The sequence below is a fragment of the Prionailurus viverrinus genome, chromosome E3, assembly GCF_022837055.1.
Source record: "Prionailurus viverrinus isolate Anna chromosome E3, UM_Priviv_1.0, whole genome shotgun sequence".
Taxonomy (NCBI): Eukaryota; Metazoa; Chordata; class Mammalia; order Carnivora; family Felidae; genus Prionailurus; species Prionailurus viverrinus.
The window spans coordinates 37,873,269-37,895,331 of NC_062576.1; the positions used below are offsets into that span (position 1 = coordinate 37,873,269).

The 22,063-nt window shown below is 41.5% G+C and overlaps 1 protein-coding gene across 6 annotated transcripts in view; it reads right to left on the reverse strand.

The window, feature by feature from the left end:
• The window catches only part of UBN1 (ubinuclein 1), a 39,218-nt gene that overhangs the window by 11,409 nt on the left and 5,746 nt on the right, over window positions 1-22,063 (reverse strand). For all 6 annotated transcript variants that reach the window (XR_007147653.1, XM_047837680.1, XM_047837677.1 and 3 more), the window contains exons 3-12: window positions 18,249-18,335; window positions 17,604-17,699; window positions 17,116-17,250; window positions 16,299-16,402; window positions 15,147-15,585; window positions 8,738-8,808; window positions 7,136-7,265; window positions 6,850-6,968; window positions 6,453-6,581; window positions 6,121-6,267 (exon numbers count right to left, since the gene is read on the reverse strand). Coding sequence is in view for 5 of the 6 variants with exons in the window: in XM_047837680.1 (XP_047693636.1) it covers window positions 6,121-6,267; window positions 6,453-6,581; window positions 6,850-6,968; window positions 7,136-7,265; window positions 8,738-8,808; window positions 15,147-15,585; window positions 16,299-16,402; window positions 17,116-17,250; window positions 17,604-17,699; window positions 18,249-18,335 (1,457 nt within the window). In the remaining variant the exon portion in view is untranslated. The remainder of the gene's footprint in view (window positions 1-6,120; window positions 6,268-6,452; window positions 6,582-6,849; window positions 6,969-7,135; window positions 7,266-8,737; window positions 8,809-15,146; window positions 15,586-16,298; window positions 16,403-17,115; window positions 17,251-17,603; window positions 17,700-18,248; window positions 18,336-22,063) is intronic.

The following is a 22,063-nucleotide window of genomic DNA, read 5'->3' on the forward strand; positions in this document are numbered from 1 at the left end:
TATATATGTGTGTATATATATAATATATATATTATATATATAATATATATTAAATATATATTATTTATATTTATATTTATTTATATATTTATTATTATATATTAATATATATTTTAATTTAATTAATATATATTTAATATATATTAAATATATTTAATATATATTATATTAATATAAATATATAAATATTTATATTTATATATATTTATATATATTTATATAAAATATATTTATATAAATATATTTAATATATATTTAATTTATAAATTAATATATTTAATTTAATTAATATATATTAATATATATTATATTAATATATATTATTTATTTATATATTTATATTATATATTTATATATTATATATGTATATATATTAATATATATATATTAAAAAAAAAAAGGTACTCCCAGATGAATAAGACCTGAAGAAAATCGTGAGCACTAAACTGCCCTGAAGGAAATGCTCCAGGGCGCCCTGTGAGGTCAAATAAAAGAACAACCAACAGTAGTTCAAAGCCATGCAAAGAAATAAGGATCTCAGAAATGGAAATACAAGGGCAATTATAACAGCTAGTATTCTCATGAAAATGGTTTGTCACTGTGCTTTTTATTTTCTACATGACTTAAGAGACTAAAACTTTAAGGAAAAAAAGTAATTATTAGTATAAAAGCTAGCATTACTATCACTTTGGTTTGTAACTCCAAATCTTGTTTTCTACCTAATTTAACACACTAATGTATCTCTAAGAATTATCAGCTTATGTTTTAGAGCACATAATGTATAAAAATGTAATTTTGTGACATCAACAACCAAAAGGGGTAAGGACAGAACTGTAGGGGAGCAGAGTTCACAGGTCACTGAATTTATAGAAGCAAGCCCTTCCTTCCATTAATTACTTTAAATACGAATGGATCAAACTTTCCAATCAAAACACTGCGATTAGCAGAATGGATAAACAACTCAACGCTGTCTACAAGAAACTCACTTAAGATCCAAAGGCAAAAACAAGTTGAAGGTGAAAAGGTGGAAGAATATATTCCACACCAAGAGTAACCAGAGAGAGCAAGGAGGGCTGTGCTGACATCAGATAAGAGAGACTTTAAATCAAGAAACATTACAAGACAAAAAAGGTCATTATGTACTAATAAACACCTCAATACAGCAGGAAGATATAATACTCCTAAACATTCCTGCAAATGAGGCAAAAACTGACAGAACTAGAGGGAACAGCAGACAATTTTACATTAAGAGTTGGAGACTTCAGTACCCCACTCACACTAATGGATAGAACAACTAGAAACAAGACAAATAAGACAACAGAAGACTTAACATATAAACCAGCTAGATCTAACAGATATACACAGAACACTCTACCCCACAACAGAATACATATTCTTCTCAAGTGTACACAACACACTTCCCAGGACAGAGGCCACAAATTAAGTCTAAAGACATTTAAAAAGATAGACATTATACAGAGTATCTTCTCTGACCACAAGAGGCTACAGCTACAATCAACGACAGAAGGAAAACTGACAAATTCACAAAATTGTGGAAATCAGAAAATATACTTTTTAAACAGTCAATGGAGCAAAGAAAAAAATCACAAAGGAAATTAGAAAATACTTGAAAGACAGATGAAAAGGAAAATACAACATACCAAAACTTACAGACACACCCAAAAGGGTAAGAGGGTACTTACAGCTATGAACATTTAAAAACAAGAAAAATCCCAAATCAACAACCTAACTTTACAACTTAAGGTACTGGTAAAAGAACAAATTAAACCTAAAGCCAACAGGAAGGAAGCAAACACTGGAGATCAGAGCATAAATAAATAAAACAGAGAATAAATAGAGAAAAATCAGACCAACGCAACGGACAAGTCTTTAGCTCGATGGGCTAAGAAACGAGAGGAGACTCAAATTACCAAAATCAGGAATGAAAGTGGGGACATTACTACTGATTCTACAAATAAAAAGGACTGTAAGAGAGGCTATGAATAACTGCACACCAACAAACTGGATTACCTACTTAAAATGGACAAATTCCTAGAAACCCAAAACCTACCAAGTAATTCCCAAAGAAATAAAAATTCTGACTAGAGCTAAACTAGCAAGGGGACTGAGTCTGTGATCAAAAATCTCCCAACAAAAGAAAGGCCCAGACCTGATGGCTTCATGGGTGGATTCTACCAAGTATTTTTTTTTTTAATTTTTTTTTTCAACGTTTTATTTATTTTTGGGACAGACAGAGACAGAGCATGAATGGGGGAGGGGCAGAGAGAGAGGGAGTCACAGAATCGGAAACAGGCTCCAGGCTCTGAGCCATCAGCCCAGAGCCTGACGCGGGGCTCGAACTCACGGACCGCGAGATCGTGAAATGGCTGAAGTCGGACGCTTAACCGACTGCGCCACCCAGGCGCCCCTCTACCAAGTATTTTAAGCACTACCAACCCTTCTCAAACTTTTCCAAAACTGAAGAAGAGGGAATACATACAAATTCATTCTATGAAGCCAGCGTTACCCTGATACCAAAGCCAGGCAAAGACACTGTAAGAAAACTACAGACAAATATCCCCTATTAATACCGATGCAAAACTCCCCAACAAAATACTAGTAAAGAGAATTCAGAAGCAGATTTAAGAAGATTATACATCACGACCAAGTGAGATTTGTGCCTGGAATGCAAGGGTGGTTCCATATATGAAAACTGACCAGTGTGACACGCCCCATCAACAGAATGAAGGAATAAAGCCCCACGTGACATCTCAATTGATGGAGAAAAGACGCAGGACAAAATTCAACACTCTTTCATGACAAAAACACTCAACTAGGAATAGAAGAAAACTACCTCCACATAATAAAAGCCATGTATGAAATCCCACCCAACCCCGCTGCCACCCCCAGTGAACATAATAGTCAATGGTGAAAGGCTAAAAGCGTTTCCTCTGAGATCACGAACAAGGTAAGAATGCCTGCTTTCACCACTCCTATTCAACATGATACTAGGAGTTCTAGCCAGAGCAGTTAGGCAAGAAAGAGAAACAAAAGGCATCCAAATTGGAAAGGAAGAAGTAAGCTTATCTCTGCAGATGATATGATCTTTTATGTAGAGAACTCTAAAGATTCCAAACAATTTTCAGAATAAATTTTGCAAAGTAGTAGGCTATAAAATCAACATACACAAAATCAGCTCCATTTCTGTACACAAAAAATGAACAATCTAAAAAAGAAATTACAAAAATAATTCCATTCACAACAGCATCCGAAAACAAAACAAAAACCAGGAATTAACCTCACTAGGCATGTAAGAGACTTGCACAATGAAAATGACAAAATATTGCTAAAAGAAATTAAAGACAGAAATAAATGGAAACACATCCCACCATGGACTGGACTTAATATTACTAAAATATCAATACTACCCAAAGCAATCTACAGATTCAATGCAATCCCTAGCAAAATCCCAATGACTGTTTTTTGCAGAAGTAGAAAAACCCATCCTAAAATTTATAGGGAATTTCAAAGGACCCTGCACAGTCAAAATAATCTTGAAAAAGAATAAAGCTGGAGAATCACACTTCTTGATTTCAAAACTTACTACAAAGCTACAGTAATCCAAACAGTGTGCAACTGGCATAAAAGCAGACACATGAACCAATGGAAGAGAACAGAGAGCCCAGAAATAAGTCCTCACATATACGGTCAAATGATTTTTCAACAAAGGTGCAAAGACCGATGAGGGAAGCACAACCTTTTCAACAGATGGTGCTGAAAAAGCTGGACATCCACATGCAAAAAAAAATGAAGTTGGACCCTTAACACCATATACAAAAATTAACTCAGCTTCATGACCCTGGATCTGACAATGGTATCTTACATATGATATCAAAGACACAAGCAACAAAAAGTAGACAAATTGGACTTCATTAAATTTAAAAAATTTGCATACTGAGGAGCATCTGGGTGGCTCAGCCGGTTGAGCATCTGACTCTTGACTTCTACTCAGGTCATGATATCACGGTTCTGAGACCGAGCCCCACATTGGGCTCCACAATGAGTATGACTCCTGCTTGGGATTCATTTTCTCTCTCTCTCTCTCTCTCTCTCTCTCTCTCTCTCTCTCTCTCCCCCCTTCTGCTCCTCTCCCCCACTCACACTCTCTCTCTCAAAATAAGCAAATAAACATTAAAAAAATTTTTTGTGTGCATCAAAAGATACTATCCACAGAGTAAAACGGCAACTCACAAAATAAGAGAAAATATTTGGAAATCACATCTGTTAAGGGAACTCCTAAAGAACTCCTAAAACAATAAAAGAACCTGATTAAAAAATGGGCAAAAGATTTAAACATTTCTTTTAAAAAAAGATATATAAATGGCCCAATATTATATATTAAATGATGCTCAACATCACCAATCACCAGGAAAACTCAAATCTAATATATAGGGAAATACCACATCACATCCATTACAATGGCTACTATCAAAAACCCAGAAAACGTCAAGTATTGGTAAGGATGTAGACAAATTGGAACATCTATGAACTATTGGTGGAAATACAAAATGATAAAACCACTATGGAAAACATTGATGGTTCCTCAAAAATTAAACATACAAGGGCACCTGGGCGGCTCAGTTGGTTAAGAGTCCAACTCTTGATTTCAGCTCAGGTCATGATCTCGCGGTTAATCGGTTCGAGCCCCATGTCGGGTTCTCCACCAGCAGCACAGAGCATGCTTGAGACTTTCTCTTCCTCTCTCTCTGCCCCTTCCCTACTCACACTCTCTCAAATAAATTAACATTAATGACAAAATTAAACACACAATTACCATGTGATCCAACAACTCCACTTCTTGGCATATACACAGAAGAACTGAGAGCAGGGTGTCGAAGAGATATTTATACACTCTAGTTCATAATAGCATAGCTCACAATAGCTAAAACATGGAAGCAACCTAAGTATCAGCTTAGGATGAATGGATAAGTAAAATGTGATCTATACATACAATGGAATTTTATTCTGCCTTAAAAAGGAAAGAAATTCTGTAATGTGTAAAACAAACAAATTCATGGAAATACCATACTAAGTGAAATAAGCCAGTTACAGAAAGACAAATTTTGAATGACTGCACTTATAGGACGTACTCGTAGTAGCCAAAATCATAGACAGAAAGTTGGGGCACCTGGGTGGCTCAGCCATTTAAGCATCCAACTTCAGCTCAGGTCATGATCTCACAGTCCGTGAGTCTGTGCTGACCGCTCAGAGCCTGGAGCCTGCTTCAGATTCTGTGTCTCCCTCTCTCTCTGCCCCTCCCCTGCTCATGCACTGTCTCTGTCTCAAAAATAAATAAAAACATTAAAAAAAAATTGTTTTTTAAATCATAGAGAGTAGAATGATGGTCACAGAATCTGGGCAGGGGGGGAATGCAGAGTTATTGTTCAATGGGTATAGAGTTTTCAGTTTTATAAGATGAAAAGAGTTATGGAGATGGATAGTGATGGCTGCAAAAACAATGTATTTAAAACCACTGCACTGTGCACCTAAAAATGGTTAAGATGGTGAATTTTATGTAAAGTGTATTTTCTCCCATTAAAAAAAAAAAGAACAGAGCACTAGCTCCAGCTAACTTTCCTGTCCAAGTATTGCAGAGTCCATTTTCATGGGAAGCTATAGAACACAGAAGTTCAGCACTTAACTCCAATAATCAGCCAGCACTGTTCCTTGCAAATGAGACTTCTGTTCAGAACGGGAACATGTCTCCAAGATGAATCTACTTCTCTACTTCTACCAAGAGCCAATATCTCAAAACAGGTAAGAGCACAGTGATGTGGGAAGAACATGCAGCCAACTCCAAACTGAAATGTGACAAAGAATAACAAAGCCAAAACCCCACAGGTAACTTTGCTCTCCAAGGGAAGAGTAAGAACCATTCACAGCAACCAGTATGGCCCCCAACTCCTCTAGTGGGAACAGAGCTGAGTCAGCTAGACAGTGACTCCCTGAGGGAAGGGACCGTGTTGGCCTGGCACAACAGAAGCACTCATATATGTCTTTAAGGCAAAAACACTCCACCTCATCACCACACTGACCATACTGGCTGCTCATGGCCCTCACCTGGCCTGCATCCAGCCTTTGGGCCAGAGAGGTTTGACCTCAGCATCCAGAAAGGCCTTCACATAGTCCTCCCAAGACTGGGTCTTATTGTTCCTCTCCAGATCGTAGGTCTCCAGTTTTATCTTCACCACGTGGCAGAGCAGCTCCCTGAGGAGTAAGCAAAAGTCAGAAACTTCAAACTACCCCAAATCCTTCTTTCAAGGTTTCAATTATGTGCTTTCAGCAGCCCTGATTAAAGTAAATGATTCTAACCTTCATTAGAAACACGGGAACATGCTCAGACACTGGCCCCACAAACCCTCCAATGAGGCAAGGTCCCAGTTTGGGCACACCTGATTTCATCATTCCATTGGAATTTCTTCCGGGGTCCCATTATCCTCCGGCCCCCCTTTTCTTCATCTTCTTCCTCATCAGAGCAAATCCGCTCCCTCTGCTCCTTGTCCTTCTCCTCTTCCAGCATCCTATAGCATGGAAAGAAATCAGTGGGACCCTAAGGGTCACGGCCACAAAAGAACTACTTTCTCCCACCCACCACCCCCCTCCCCCACTTGCCCATCCCGACCCCGGGCTTCTAAGAAAAGGTGCAAATGCTGCAGAAGAGCCGAGAGTCTCATTCGCAAATGTAATAATGAAAACACACACACACACACACACACACACACACACACACACACACGAAAGAGAAAAGTCAAGAGGATGATGCCCGTGAGAGCGATGGAACACACTTACTTGGCGACCTTGGCTTGTGTGTGTGCCTGGCATTCATCCTGGTACTTGGCCATCTGCTCTGGCATTGCCCTTCCAATGGCCTCCTTAAGCTTCTGGAGAGGCTCCTTTAGACGCCCCCCCTGCAGAAAACAGAACGTAGTGTAAGACTGGTTTTTGTATCACTTCTTATACTGAGGACACACTATTGCACAAGGGCACTACAACAGCAGAGGTGGCATCTGTGAAGACTCAGTTACCCTCTCTGCTGGGCCCTAAAGCCAAGGGGCTCCACTCCAAAGTCACCCACCTGTTCATAGAGGTGAAGTTTCCGAGCACGTTTAACCAGGGTGTCCTTGCTGCAGGGCAGGAATGAAGCAAGATAGGCATATACCCCAGAACGGATTTGGCTACTCAGCTCCCGAGTTTGTACCTCTATGCTGAAGAACAGAACAGAGTCATCAAGGGTCCACAGCTCACTGGAGCTTCTCTCATCATTAGGTCACCCTACCACAGAGAGGAAAACTAAGAGCCAAGAACAGGTCAAACCTTATGTCATCAGTCACACAATGTAACTAAGTGACCAGTGCAACAGATCTCCAGTAGTCACCAAATCAGAACTTCCACACCTGATGAACTCGGTTAGGTAAAGAGGGACAAAACCCTGAGGTCAAAGACAAGACCAAGTCAAAGGTAGTCAGGAAAACAGAACCCGAGAGAACAAGCTCGGAAGTACTAAATATCACAAACAACAAGAACTTAAGAGCTTTCAAAATGGAAAGTGATTGAGTTACTTGGTGTGGCCAGGAAATACTTTCCAACAGCATTTCCTTTTTTCCCAGTTCTATCCCTGATTAGGAAGTCAGGGAAGTCCTCACCCCTCCCACTGTCCCCATCTAGATCAGCAGAAAAAATATTTGTCTTCAATCCCTCAAGCTCTCTTTATGTGGCATGCTCCAGCAGGCTACCGTTCACACAAATTTCTCATGTATGCTGACCCTCAGGTGCTCTCTACAGTCCAGGCTTTCTGACCCAAGAGGCCAATCCCAATCCTGCTCATTTGCTAGAATACTCCCAAGTCTTGACAACTGTTCTTGCATGTGTAAAATCCTCAGTTGTTAAGCAACAAGCTTCCTCTCCTACATAATGCAACAGAGAGAGAAGCTGGCAAGGCTGGAGGACCTGATACCAAGAACCTGGTTTGGACTTCTATGTGTGGTTTTTCTGCTTTTTTAATCCAATTCATACAGTGCAATATTTCAGAGGATCAGGCATGCGGGAGAAGTGTCATGGGATGATATGTACATACCCTGGCCTTGGGAGAGGAGAATGACCCCAGGAGAGCAGGCTCCTGAGACTATACCAAGTTACCTCTTACTTTTCTGCACAAGCAACACTTTCTCTCTCATCTTATACTTGACAAGAAATCCTCTTCCAACTGCCCATGATCATTATATACAGTGTTCTATTAACACCTGCTGCTTAAGGTTAGTAAGACCTACCATTTCCTGGAAACAGATATTTGGTATAAACAACCCCCTTTAAAAAGAAAAAAAAAAAAGAATACGGGCGCCTGGATAGCTCAGCCGGGTGAGCGTCTGACTCTCGATTTCGGCTCAGGTCATAACCTCACAGCTCGTGGGTTCAAGCCCCACATCGGGCTCTGCGCCAACAATGCGGAGTCTGCTTGGGATTCTCTCCCTCTCTGCCCCTTCCTGGCTTGTGCTCTCCCTTTCTCTCTCAAAATACATATAAGTAAACTTAAAAATAAATAAATAAACTAAAGGAAAATAATCACTGTTTTTTTCTCTCAGAAGCAGTCATCTTTAGGCAGTTCCATCCACACCCATTTCCCTGGCCTGCACAACCCAGGCATGGTAGCAGCAGACACATGGAAACAAAAGATACTCACTCTAGGAGGGTGCCATTAACATCCTGGGTGAAGAACTTCTGTCTGCTCTCTCCTTCAGCAGCTCTGGCAGCCTGGTTCACAGCAGACAGTAACATCTGTTAGTGCACTTTCCTCAAACAACCACACACTCACCCACAGGCACAAGGCCAGTCCTTCCCTACAGAACACCTGCCGATTCGATAAAATCCTCACTCAGCCCTAATCCCAGATTAAGTTCACCTACCATCACCCTATGCTCCCAAATTGGTATATCCAGCTTTTTTCAAATGCTGCTGAAGCATCTATGGACTGTCCATTCTTCCAGAACTCAAAACAGCAGTCACATAAAAGTCAATCATACAGAGTCAAAGCAATCATCACGCATTTGATTCAACCAGCTGGTTACCTCCTGTGACCAGCACCCTATCACCTCAACTGGGAGATGGAATTTCCATACTTCCACAGTACAAAAACAATCATAACTGCAACAAACCCGCAAGATTAGAAAACCTTTATCCCCCTCACCCCTAAATAATAACAATGTGCTACTTTAGCACTTAAGGACATTGCAATTCTTGGGAAACTCACAATCCACTTAACAGTTTATCACAAACTCTATTACCAGACCATCTTAACCACTAACACACCTTCCTACCTGTTGACACAAGGCATAGCAGGCTCCTATACAGTCTTTTGCTTCCCACGAGAACACAGTACGCACTCTGCGTGTCAGCCACGGCAGGCCGCCAGGGCACTAAGTGCACAAGTCAGGAAAGCAATCACAGCAAAAGTCTGAACCATAGATTCTCACATTTGGCTGCATATTGGAATTACCTGGCAGTTTTCCCCACCCTAGACCTTTGGTCCAGATCGCATCACAATCTCTGGGGATGAGGCCCAGGAATGCGCACTCTTTAAAAGTAACCCTGGTAACTCTAATGTGCAGAGGGGATTGAAAACCACTGACCTAAACCCAAGAGTTGCTGGTCCAAAGGCTTTAGGTAAAATAAAATATCTAAAATCAGGCTTGATCTAGAATAATGATGGCAAACAAAGGCAGTGAGATTCTCATCTTACAACAAACGATCAACCCTGATCAACCCCTCTGAGACTACAGGCACTGAGAACTACCCTCCACCTTCCTGTCCCCTCACGTGCCTTCCCCTCATTGTATCCTCTGCAACCCATTCCTACCTCTGGCTGCTCCCTCTCTGTCATTAGCTCTCCTTAATAATAGATGGAGTCCAAGATTCTATCTAAAACTATCTTCTCCCAATACCTTCTACACCTTCATAGCTTCAAAATAACACATAACCCATGTAGATCTCTCAAATCTAACACTCTAGCTCTAAACCCTTTTTTCTAAGCTCTGGATTAGAATTTCCAATTACTTCTGTCAATGGATGATCTGCTGGTATGGACACACAACTTACCCAAAACCAAACCCACCAGTTTCTGCTCCTCCTCCTGTGTTCCCCACTTCTAATAACTACACTCCATCCTCCTGAAATCCTCCCATTCCTTTCTATAAAACCCTTAGGTAGTTCTCTCCAAGCCCAGAATCAAACCCAAACTCCTTTAGGTGGCATTTATGGTCCCCATTCTCCACTACATTCCAGGGGGTCCCCACCATCCAACAATTCAACAACCCCTTGTCCCACCTCAGCCCTATGCCTGGGCTTCCTGTAAGGCCATCTCTCCACTGCGCCAGGCCAAACCTGTGGTTTCCAGTCTGACTCCTACACACCCAAGGAGCTTGTTTCTTACCTCAAGTCTGGCTGTCCACCTGACCATCTGCTTGGCCACACAAATATCACAGAGCTTACCTCATTCTGCTCTGTCCTACAGCCACCTGTTTACATGTCTACTGGTCCACTTACAGAGAACAAGCTCATGGACAACAAGAACTGAATCTTATTTGTCAATATATTTCCCACAGCTGCCTATTACGTAAAGAGCTTAGTAAATGTCGCCTAAGTGCATAGATGAAGGAACAAACAGGTATTACTGAAAGAATGCAACCAGATGAAAAAAGTTTGGTACCAACAAACAGAACCTGCAGAGAATACACAAAACTCAAGCCTCTGCAAACCCCTGGAGGGAGGGAAGTGCAAAGGCCCAGGATGAAAGGGGGTGAAATGGATGGATGGAAATCAAAGAAAGAAAGGTTGCAACTTTTAATCCATTCACCTGACGATTTCTTACATTTTCAGAAGTATTCAGAAGTCTTGGCACTTCTAATATACTGAGAGTATGATTTTAGTTTGAGAGAAAATAAACAGGAGTCATTCTTTTGTTTAAGCTTACAAACTGCTACTTCTAAGATCCAGAAGCACTTTCATATTCATTCAATCTAATCACTGTAACATGTATTTCAAATGCCCCACCATTTGGCAGACCTATCAACTGCTTCGGTTTACATTCAAATTTTACTTTTAGATTATCAGGCAGCTCTTCAGTATGTCGGAGGTTTTCTGGCTATATAACTTTTAAGATATTTTTCCAATGCCTTTTCAATTGTGTAGATAATATCTCTGAGGGTCTGGTTTTATACTGAAGGTAATTAGTCAAGGGCTGTATTTTTAAATAAATCCAACTAAAAGAACAACTGGATTTATATCTGATACTCTTCCAGAAATAAGTGAGGTTCCTCAACCCTAAGAAGAGATACCCTTGCTTAAGGAGTTGTTTCAATCCATCAATCCTAGATTAACTAAGAAATGAAATTAAATGGAAACAGTCCAGTCATGCTATTTTACAATAGTTCCAAAAGCCTTTTAATGAGCTGTTTTAATTATAAGAAAAGTCACTTACAGCCTCTCAGCACCTAGGTCAGAGCCTTATATACTGTACCTGTTTTTGCTGGCATGATTTTCTTTTTAAAAAAGACAAAACAGGTTAGGTTTTTTCCTACCCTTTTCTCCTTGGATCCAGGTCTGCCTTGATTTGTGAGGCAGGGGTTCTAAGTCTATAACAGAGTGAGCTGTGAGCAGGTAGAGTAGAAGGGTGACGGACATGAGGTCTCTGTTTTTCTTTTCTCAGTATTGTTCCCAGTTTATGCTTTAGTCAATAGAGCTGCTCATCTGTCTGGACCAGGCTGAGTAGCTGCCAGACTACATCAAGACAGTAACCTGAGGGGGCAACACACGTGAACTTTCCAACAACCAAGACAAAAGGCACAATCAAGGCCTATTCAGTGAAGACAAGGTAAAGCCATCAGATCAAATCACTGGATTCTTTGGGGCCATAAGAGCGTATAGTACAAAGAAACAGGAAATGAAAAACAGGCTAAATAGTGAACACAGTGAACATTGCTTGGGCATCCACCAGGGCGGCCTTCTTGGGGTACCTCTTTAATATAGTTAAGTTTTCAAATATATTTTTTCAAAGTTTTGAGCATCACATCTAGTTAGAAAGTAAATCTACCCTCTCTCAAAAATAAATAAACTTTAAAAAAGGGGGGCGGGGAGCATGGGTGGCTCAGTCAATTAAGCATCCGACTCTTGATTTCATCTCAGGTCGTGATCTCACAGTTAGTGAGTCTGAGGCCCCACAGCACGGAGCCCACTAGGGATTCTGTCTCTCTCCACCCTCCTCCACTCAGGTGTGTACTGCGCACATGCGTGCTCTCTCTCAAAAATAAACTTAAAAGTCTAATTTTTCCTTCTCAGAGTAAAGATTATTCCCTAAGGGATGGATACATACCAGATTAGGATCTGCTTATAGGACCGTGGTGGGTGACAAACAGGATCCCAGACCCCTTCTCTCCCAGGATATGCATTCTGCCACAAGGAGATGGCCTCTAACTTCCCAACCTTCCAACCTAGTTTGTTGACTTGCGTAACCATTAGACGGGAGAAGTGATGTGAACACAGAATTTCTATGGCTAGATCTCACGGGCCTTGCAGCTTCCACTTTCATTCTCTTGAAATGTCACCCTGAAACTGCCATGCTCTGAAGAAACCCAGGATGAAAGACTATAAGGAGGGACAGGCCGGATGTCCTGGCCACCTCGGCCACCCCAGCCGTCCCAGCACCCGGCCAACTTGTCAGCTGAATGGAGCCACAAGAGTGAGCCAGGTAGGACCAGAAGAGGAACCACCCAGGCACCCAGAGTCAGGAGAAATGAAATGCTCTTTGAAGCCCTAAATTTTGGGGCAGTTTTTTTTAGGTAACAGTAGAAACTGATACATGTTTCATCTAAGGCCAAAATTTTAAAACTAAATAATCTTATAAAAATAAAGAAGAGGAAAAAAGATAACAAGGGGAGTGAAAAATAAAGCGAGAACACGTAACACTACTAATGTTACAGTTATGTACATCAAGTTCAATGTAAATTTAAAAACGCAATGTCCAGTTCAAGATTGAGGACAGGGCTCCTTATTAAGGATCCAAACATCCATGGATGGCTTTTGAAATTATATGCAACTTTTGTGTACATAGGCATTTTCTCCCTGGGAGGAATAGCTTTCCCAGCAGAGTCTCAGTGAGGTCTGGGTTTAGAGCACTCAGCACACATGTAGGAGGCTCCAAGTGCCCGAGTACAGGACCCTGGTGAGAATGGACCACCTGGGGGTCCTCTGGAATGGCACTAAGTAACTTTCTAAAAATAAGCCTTCTTTTTCATGCAACCATCAAAAGTAATGAGGGCTTTATAATAATATTTATTAAGTGAAGAAAGCAGGAAACAATTATTCACAACTATAATTACAACTGCATAAAAACATATACACAGAGGCTAGAAAGGAATATGCAAATTGAGAATAATTTTCAGATTGGCAGAACGATGGGTAATCCCCATTTTCTATCCCATTTCCCAAAGGTTCTTAACGCTCTTATAGTAGAAGAGCTAGGTGATGACTTAAGTATCAATCTCACATATGAATGCTCATTTTCAGTATGTCAATTTGTCCTGGTCACCACCTCCCCACCAAAACCCAACCAAGCCTACCGTATCTATAGGGTCCAGAACCCTGTCTCCACTGTCCCAAGAGAGAACTTGGCAGTCACTGAGGAAGGACAGCTTGCTCAGGGTCCATCCAATGGACTCCAGAAAGTGAGGCTTTCTTGAATCACAACCCAATGCTGCTTCATATTAAGCCATTTTGTTTCCATGGAGTTTGTCCATCTTTTTCCAAGAAAGCAATATGATCAGTCTAAGTTATCAAACTAGAACACTACCTATGGTGGGTGGAGGGGCACATCCAAGAATGTTTTTGACTTTTCTCTAAAAACACGACTGGCTACTGCTGCTTATACCTCACTCAACTTACTTAACAAGACTTTCAGAAGCTACAAAAGAATTAGATTACAAACCGGAGGGCTGAGAATGACCAAGAGTAATTTTTTTAAACATAAATTCTGAGAGCAAACACAGAACAGTATGCTCAAACATGCCAAGTTCAGATTCGACTACTTCCACCTACATGTCCTATTCAGATATTCTCTGAAACGCTGACATGACACAATTCATTTAAATCATCACATTCAGAGAGAACACTGCACACAGGTGAATGAGGAAGAACTAGGGATCTGAGTAAGACATTTGATTTACTTCATCTGTTGTGCTAAAAAACTTTTTCAAAACAAGAAATCATTGTACCAGTGGTTAACATTTTACCCTGCCATAAAACACAAGGGATATTACACAGAAGAGTAATTCTGAAATGCTATGAGAACCACTAGTTTAATACTTAAGCTAGAGTCTGATGCCACCAGTTACATTATAAGTCAGGATGCCCAAAGTAAAATGTTCCTTAACTACAAGTCATCATAACTAATGATCTATGTTTGGTTCATAGTCAGTAATACACAACTGAACTGACGATTCTTAACACTCTAGAAATCAATTCCCAATTGCCAAGGGCTGCTATAGCCCAAAGGCCGTTGTTGTTCTTAACGGTTCATAGACAGTATGAAGGTTCAGCTCATTCTCGTTCATTAGGTAGTCCTGTGATCGCTACCTAACAATAATGATGGGCAAGTCCAGGGAGCAACCGAAACCCAGTGGCAATTAAGCACATACCCTAGGTTTAACATACACTTGCAAACTTTTGTGACTTTTCAAAACCTAATTACTAAAATGACAGATCTGTGCCTCAGCTGCCTGCTGCCAACATTAGCGTCTACTGCACCAAAGGAAAGACATTTGTGAGGAAGGAACGGACAGGCAGGAAATGGAAAGAAATTCCCCTAGGAGAAAGATTTTTTTTTTCGTGAGTGAAAGAACCATGAAAGCCCTAAAAATGATGCCTGATGGTCAGAGCTTACACAGTTTCCTCACTCGGGAGAAGAGAGCTTGGAAAAGCTTACACCGAAACTGCCAACTCACTAAGGGTTGCTCTGGGCAGCGAGCTTCATGTGGTGCAGAACCAGTGTCAATCTGCCCAAACTGCTTCCAGGAAAGCCCGGCCATTCTGTGTCACCATACCTGAGCCAGCTCCTTAACGCGCTTCTCCAGGGGCGCGGGCAGGCCTTCGGGGAGGGAAGAGGGCTGCCTGAATTCCTGGTCCAGTCCCACCCCAAGGGAATCGCTCTCATCATCCATATCACGGAAAGGGCTTCCTTCTGGAGACTCACTGAGCAGCTGCTCCAAGTCCAAATCAGTCAGCGAGTCCATGGCAGTGGCCGCCTGGAGCAAGTCGTTGTCAGAAGTGGAGCCGAAGAGCGAGAGCAAGGGGTCAGAGGTGCCCTCCAATTCCCGCAGGCCCTGAGCTTCCGCCGACGAGACCGCTACGGGCTTATGGTCTTCGTCCCTCTTTCTCTGAGCTTCTTTCTCCTTCTGAAATTTCTTTAACATCTCTTTAACGCTCAAAGCCCCAGAATATTTCTTTTTCTTCTTCTCCTTACTGGCATTGAGGGCTGTGAAGCTGCAAGCAAGGAAGAAGTTGGTTACGAAAGCTGCAGCACACCTCAACAGGGAAATTCACGAGAGACTGCCCCTGCTCCCAGCGCAACTGTCTCCAGGAACCTCAGTCACAGGGCCACCCTGTTAGTCCTCCTCCCTCCTCTTGGCATATGGAGCTCCTTCTTGCTGGGACCAAAGCTTGAGATTTAATACAGGTTAGCAGAACAATGTCACAGAATGCTAAATATCCGATGTGTTTTTAAAAACCACTGCCAGGCTGAAATAAAAGGTTGCAAAAAAGTGGTGGGGGGCAAGAAAAATATTTAAAGGGAAAAAGCAGGAGCAGCAGAGAACAGCAGCAACTTGAAGGGCAGCTGGGGTGAGACCGAGTGAGGTGAAGAAAGCAGGACCAAAGAAGACAAGGGAAGTGGCAGAGACAGAAGGAGAACTGGGGCAGAGGAGGGGTGCCCAAGAGAACAAGAAACATCAGCAGTCACACAGTGACAGAAATAGCTGCCAACACCGACAAAGGGACAGAGCGAACTCCGATGTCTGACACACAGAGATGTGAGAGCACTGACTGCCCACGGTGGCACTGTGGGAGGCATGACGGGGAACGGAAGGCCAAGCCCTGCTGCCTCTTCTGAAGCTGTGAGGAGGAGGGCACGTCAGCTCCCAGGTGTCCTGCCCTAACAGTTCATATTTCGTCCTAGCAAAGAAGCTGCTGCCTCTCACCCGGCTTTGGAAAACTTGGACTTTTTCGATTTCTTCTCCTTGTCATAAGTGTCATCTTTTTTCTTCTTCTTTATCTTCTCACCACCTTCCTTCAACTTCCGCTTCTGAGAATTAAAGACAAGGCACAGTTACACGGCTCCCTAACTCAGGGAGCAAGTGCACTACACAGCACTGGCCTTGCTCCGCCCGGGGTTCATCCTGAGAGCTGCCTCACCTCCTTCAAGAGCAACAGCTTTCAGACCAGTCCCTGGACCAAAGACCTGCAGCAGGTCAACACAGCATTCCCACTGACAGTGTCTCCTGGAAGCACCCAGGGCTGAGGCAAGAGGCCATTCTGTAGCCTGAAACTTTTCTACTTCAAGTAAGCTGTATGCAGGCCCTACATCTTGTTGTAAACACACAAGCAGTGGTAGGTAGATTTCAAAATAAACTTATCTTAAGGCTCACTTGTTTTGTCGGGGTGACAGCCCTGGGAACTGAAGTCCTCTACATGTCCACAGAAGAGACACAGCAAGGCTGGTACAAATTCCCCTCACTCCACACTCTTCACTGCCCTAGTCCCTGTCCTAAAACCACCTTGAGAAATGAATCGCTGCCGAGCCCGCTGGGACACAGGCACAGACAGCTCCAGGTTCATAGCACCTTGCCCAACTACAGGTATGAGAAGTGACCTGTCGGCCTTGGCACGGCTCAAGCCTTTCCACCAATCTCCTGAGCCAACCTAAACCAGCACATGTTCTGGTAAGTCACCTACTGATCTTATAAAGTCATGTAGAAAAAAGCAATTCCGAAATCCAAAATCATGTATTGTTCTAACCTTTGGAGATTTTTTCTTCTTTTCTTTAATGAAGTCGTCTTCAGATTCTGATGCCTGTCTAAATTGCAGGGTTCCCGAGTTAATGTAAAATCCTCCATACTTTGTAGTCAAAGAAGCAGGAACAAGCTCATCATACTGAAGGGGGAGAAAACAAATGGTCAGCTACACGTTCTGGTACTCAAGTCCAAAGGTGCAGAGTGGGTCTTGACAGAGCAGGTACGACTGTGGTGTTCTGTCACGTTTCACACAGTATGCTAAGACCTGCTTCTGGTCAACCACAAATGTCCAAGCTAAAGGGTATTTGGATCGATCTGGCCATTTTCAGTGAGGGAATCAAGACCAGATCGAGGATGTCACTTTCCCTCTCTCACCAGGCCAGCTCTTTCTTCTTCACACTGAAGGCATGCCACACTGACCCCATTCCCACATCCAGGCGGTCTTCAGTAGGAGCTAAGGTGGTTCCAATGACATTTTCAGTAAGGACTTACCGCCTCAGAATTATCGATGAAGGAGTCCGATTCATCATAACCGTACCCCATGTCAATCAGGTCCTGTATCCGATCTTTTCTACGTTTCTTTCCACCCTAAAATTTAAAATAGGTCATGTGCTTTTTCCATGTGTAACTGTGGTAAGAACATATAACATGAGGCCTACCCTCTTAATGTTTAATTCTAAGGTCACATGCTTTTTTTGATACATAGAATTAATTGCTGCCTTGAACTCCATCAACTAGTGACTCAAGGTTGTAAAGCGTGGAACAGTGACACACACACCTACACCCACCCCACACCCCGTTCCCTGAAGACCTTTTAAAATAGATTTCTATCTGCACAAAATGGCCTAAGACAGAAGAAGGAACTAAGTGGCTTTGTATGCTTTGTATCATAATATTTATTCTAAGCATAAATTCTAGGAGTAAAAGGCCCTTCTTGCTCATTTATCCATTTAGCTTCATACACTAGTGCCTGCCACATGCATTTTCTGTACCTTAATGCATTTATCTAATAATCGCATTTTGTTCTCTCCAACCTCTGCACTTGTTTAGGTGATAATCCACTAAAGGAACATAAAAATGTCTGGAAACCTCTCCTACTCAGTGAGGTTGTTTTGTTGCCCAAGAGAGAAATCTTACATATTTTTCTTCAAACTTCCGGGCAAGGGCCTCCACTTTATGCCTTTCCTTTTCTTCATCATTGAAAGGATCTGAGAGATCTTTCTTCTGTAAGAGATCATTTAACAAAAATAAGAATCACAAAAAAATTCCCACAACCCTATCTGTAATACCTGACTGTAGTACTGACTACTCAATACCTATAAACTGAATAAAAACAACTATTTTTCAGAAAAGGGGAAAACATGCTACTGTCCCATCACTGTTTAATTAGTTGTTAAAGTCAAGTTTCCATTCATGTGATTCAATGAAACTTAACTGAATGACTACAATGGCCCACCATAGCACTAGGTCCCAGAGGGCTCCAAAAATGGCAAAGGGCCTATATTCAGGGATATTCAACCTACACAGAACTGTGCTTCAATATAGCTAGTTTCCTCGGTACTCCTAAAAATTATTTTATGCATTTAAAAACATTATCCTAAGAAGGTCCATAGGCTTCATTGGACTTCCAAAGCAATTAATGTCTCAAAAAGGTTAAGAACCCACTGAAAATAGTGCAAGCTCTTGAGAGCTATTCTGCCTTACTGGTTGGAAGAGTGGTATGAACTTGCACTTCCCTCAGTGGTACCAGAAGTCAAACCCAGGTTCATAGCATTCCCGTTCCTTAGAAGCTTATCTTGATGGATCAGTAATCTCGTCTTTCCTCCCAATATCAATATACATTCCAAATATTTTCACATGAATTTCCAAAGTTTAATTCTACTCTGTAAACTGTTGCATTTTTCTCATTAAGTACGTTTTCCAGAGTTGGGACCTTACGTTTCTTTGGCAAAGAACCTTCATTTTAATAAAAGTCTCTTGTATCAAATACATTTAAGCCTTCAGAGTAGACCAAAATCACTAAAGATTGGATGCCTGTCTGAAGACAAAACTCAATTGCCTCAGTCTCCCATTTCTGCCTCCTGAAATCCAACCCACCCATAAAAGATCAGTTAAATGATAGAGGGTATATGTGCATAATGAGATAAGAGGGAACATACATATGATGCAGGCATCACAAATGAGTGGTCTTTAAAACATGCACTCATTTGTATCTTCTAAATTTTCTATAATGATCACATATAACTTAAGTGGTTAAAATAATCTTAATAAATTCTACCAATATAGAGCAGTCCTGGATTCAATGTGTACTCTTTCATGTCTTGCAAACAGTAGTTGTCCAAAAGCACTACTTCCTGAACATATGAAAGTCCAGCTCTGTCCAAACACATCATCTGGGATGTAAGCTCTCCTCTGTCCAAGCCTTCCAGTGCTTTATTTGTACCAGACTTAAACAATTACCACATTGTAACACCTGTTACCTGTGTTGGCATAATTCTAAAATACCTATGAGACTGAAAGTTCCCTTGAGGCTGGGATAGTGGCTTCTCCACCTTTATATACTCCTCAGTATCTAACACAATAGTTTTACATTACAAGAAACATATGCTAAATGAATTAATACATGAATCTGTCAGGTTATGTAATATTTTGAACACCACAGAGTAGACACAATGATTCAGGAGTTCTGTATCTGAAGGCCAGGAGAGTGAATCCCCTGAAAATGAATCCAAAGTTCTCTGTGTATGCTCCATAAATTTTTCTCTAATAGAGAAGGGCACTTGGACCCCCAAGAAAGGTGAAATCACAGTACTGGTATTCTAATTTCAGTTGACCTACTAATTTGGTTTGAGCCCATAAATAAAGATTTTAATCAATCTCTGCTACTGTCTCTTCCTCTCAAAGAAGATCATCCAATTCCTACTTTGGAAAAGGAAGCTTGCGTAGATTTGAAATTATTTTTCCTCATCTTGCCCACTAGCCCAAATATGAAAGGTTGACCTTTGGCACAAACTTACTGGCTTCATTCAGCTAATGGAAGCTGATCTTAATCAAGGAAACACATTTTTATCTGAGCAAAGAAAGTAGACAATGCTCCTAACCAAAGGCATCCAACCCAAACAACACAACAGTGAATCAGATTGAAGGAGCACTGGCCACTAAGTTCTGCTGCTAGAAATTTTGCCTACATGATCTCATTCTAACCTCAAACACCCTGTGAGCCAGGTACTAGGCTAATCCTTATTTCACTAAGAGCCACTCTAGAGATCAAAATACTCCAAGTGCGGGACCCCACTAACCCTTGCCTCAGAGCCTAGCACAGTGCACCAGGGTAGGTGCTTGTGATCTTCACCTACTTCCTACTCACACTGTAGGATTCCATCTACATAAAATACAAAACGTGCACACCCAAGGGCACCTGCACGGCTGAGTCAGTTAAGCAACTGACTCTTGGTTTCAGCTGTCATGATCTCACAGTTTGTGAGCATGAGCCCTGCATCAGGCTCTGTGCTGACAGTACGGAGCCTCTTGGGATTCTGTCTCCCCCCACTCTGCCTCTTCCCTGCTCACACTCCCTCTCCCTCAAAAATAAATAAACTTGGGGTGCCTGGATGGCTCAGTCGGTTGGGCGTCTGACTTCAGCTCAGGTCATGGTCTCACCATTTCCACGTTCGATCCCCGCATCAAACTCCGAGCCTGGAGCCTATTTCGGATTCTCATTCTCTCTCCCTCTCTCTCTCTCTCTCTCTCTCTCCCCCCCCCTCCCCCACTCACGTTCTCTCTCTCAAAAATAAACATTAAAATAAGTTAAAGTTAATTTTTTTTTTAAATGCAAAACTGATCTAAGCTGTCAGAAATCAAGGCAGTGGGCCATGTATTTTAGCTAGGATTTTGGAAGGGCAGGAGGATGGTTTCTGGTATCCTGGAAAATGGTACATTTTATAATCCAGGTACTGGTTACTTAGGTGTGTTGAGTTTGTGAAAATGCACCAAGCTGTGAATTTATCATATATGCATTTTTCTTATATACATAATTCAGTAAAAACTTTTTAAAAAATTTTACAATGTTAATGAATTATCAAAACTTTAGTAATAGCTAAAGCTGGTGATGGGTACATGGGCCTTATTACATTATTATCCTATTCTGTATTTATTTGAGAAGTTTCATACTAAAAAGTAAAACAAATCTGCCAGGAAAATAAACAGGTCTTTTAAAAAACATTTAAGAGGGACACCTGGGTGGCTCAGTCGGTTAAGTTTCCAACGCTTTTATTTCGGCTCAGGTCATGATCTCACGGTTTGCAAGTTCGAGCCTCACATTAGGTTTTGTGGTGAGTGTGGAGCCTGCCTGGGATCCTCTGTCTCCCTCTTTCTCTGTACCTCTACTTCTCACTCTCTAGCTCTCTCAAAATAAATAAATAAACATTTATGAATAAATGTAAATAAATAAATAACATTTAAGAAACCGCACTGATTCTCACAAGACCTGAAGGCTACAACCCAATTCTGGCAAATAAAACAAAACGACAATAAAAAAAAACTCCCACAGGGGCGCCTGGGTGGCGCAGTCGGTTAAGCGTCCGACTTCAGCCAGGTCACGATCTCGCGGTCCGTGAGTTCGAGCCCCGCGTCAGGCTCTGGGCTGATGGCTCGGAGCCTGGAGCCTGCTTCCGATTCTGTGTCTCCCTCTCTCTCTGCCCCTCCCCCGTTCATGCTCTGTCTCGCTCTGTCCCAAAAATAAATAAAAAACGTTGAAAAAAAAAATTAAAAAAAAAAACAAAACTCCCACAAAAATAGGTTTCCATTCATCCAGGTAAATAAACTATCTAGAATATCACTGTTCAGAAGAGATGAGCTATCAGTGTCTTTTCTTGTCTGTTCTTATGCTAACTAGGCAGAGTGAGATTTCATTGAAAAGAAAAATGTCCAGCACAAAATTCCAGTCAATGAAC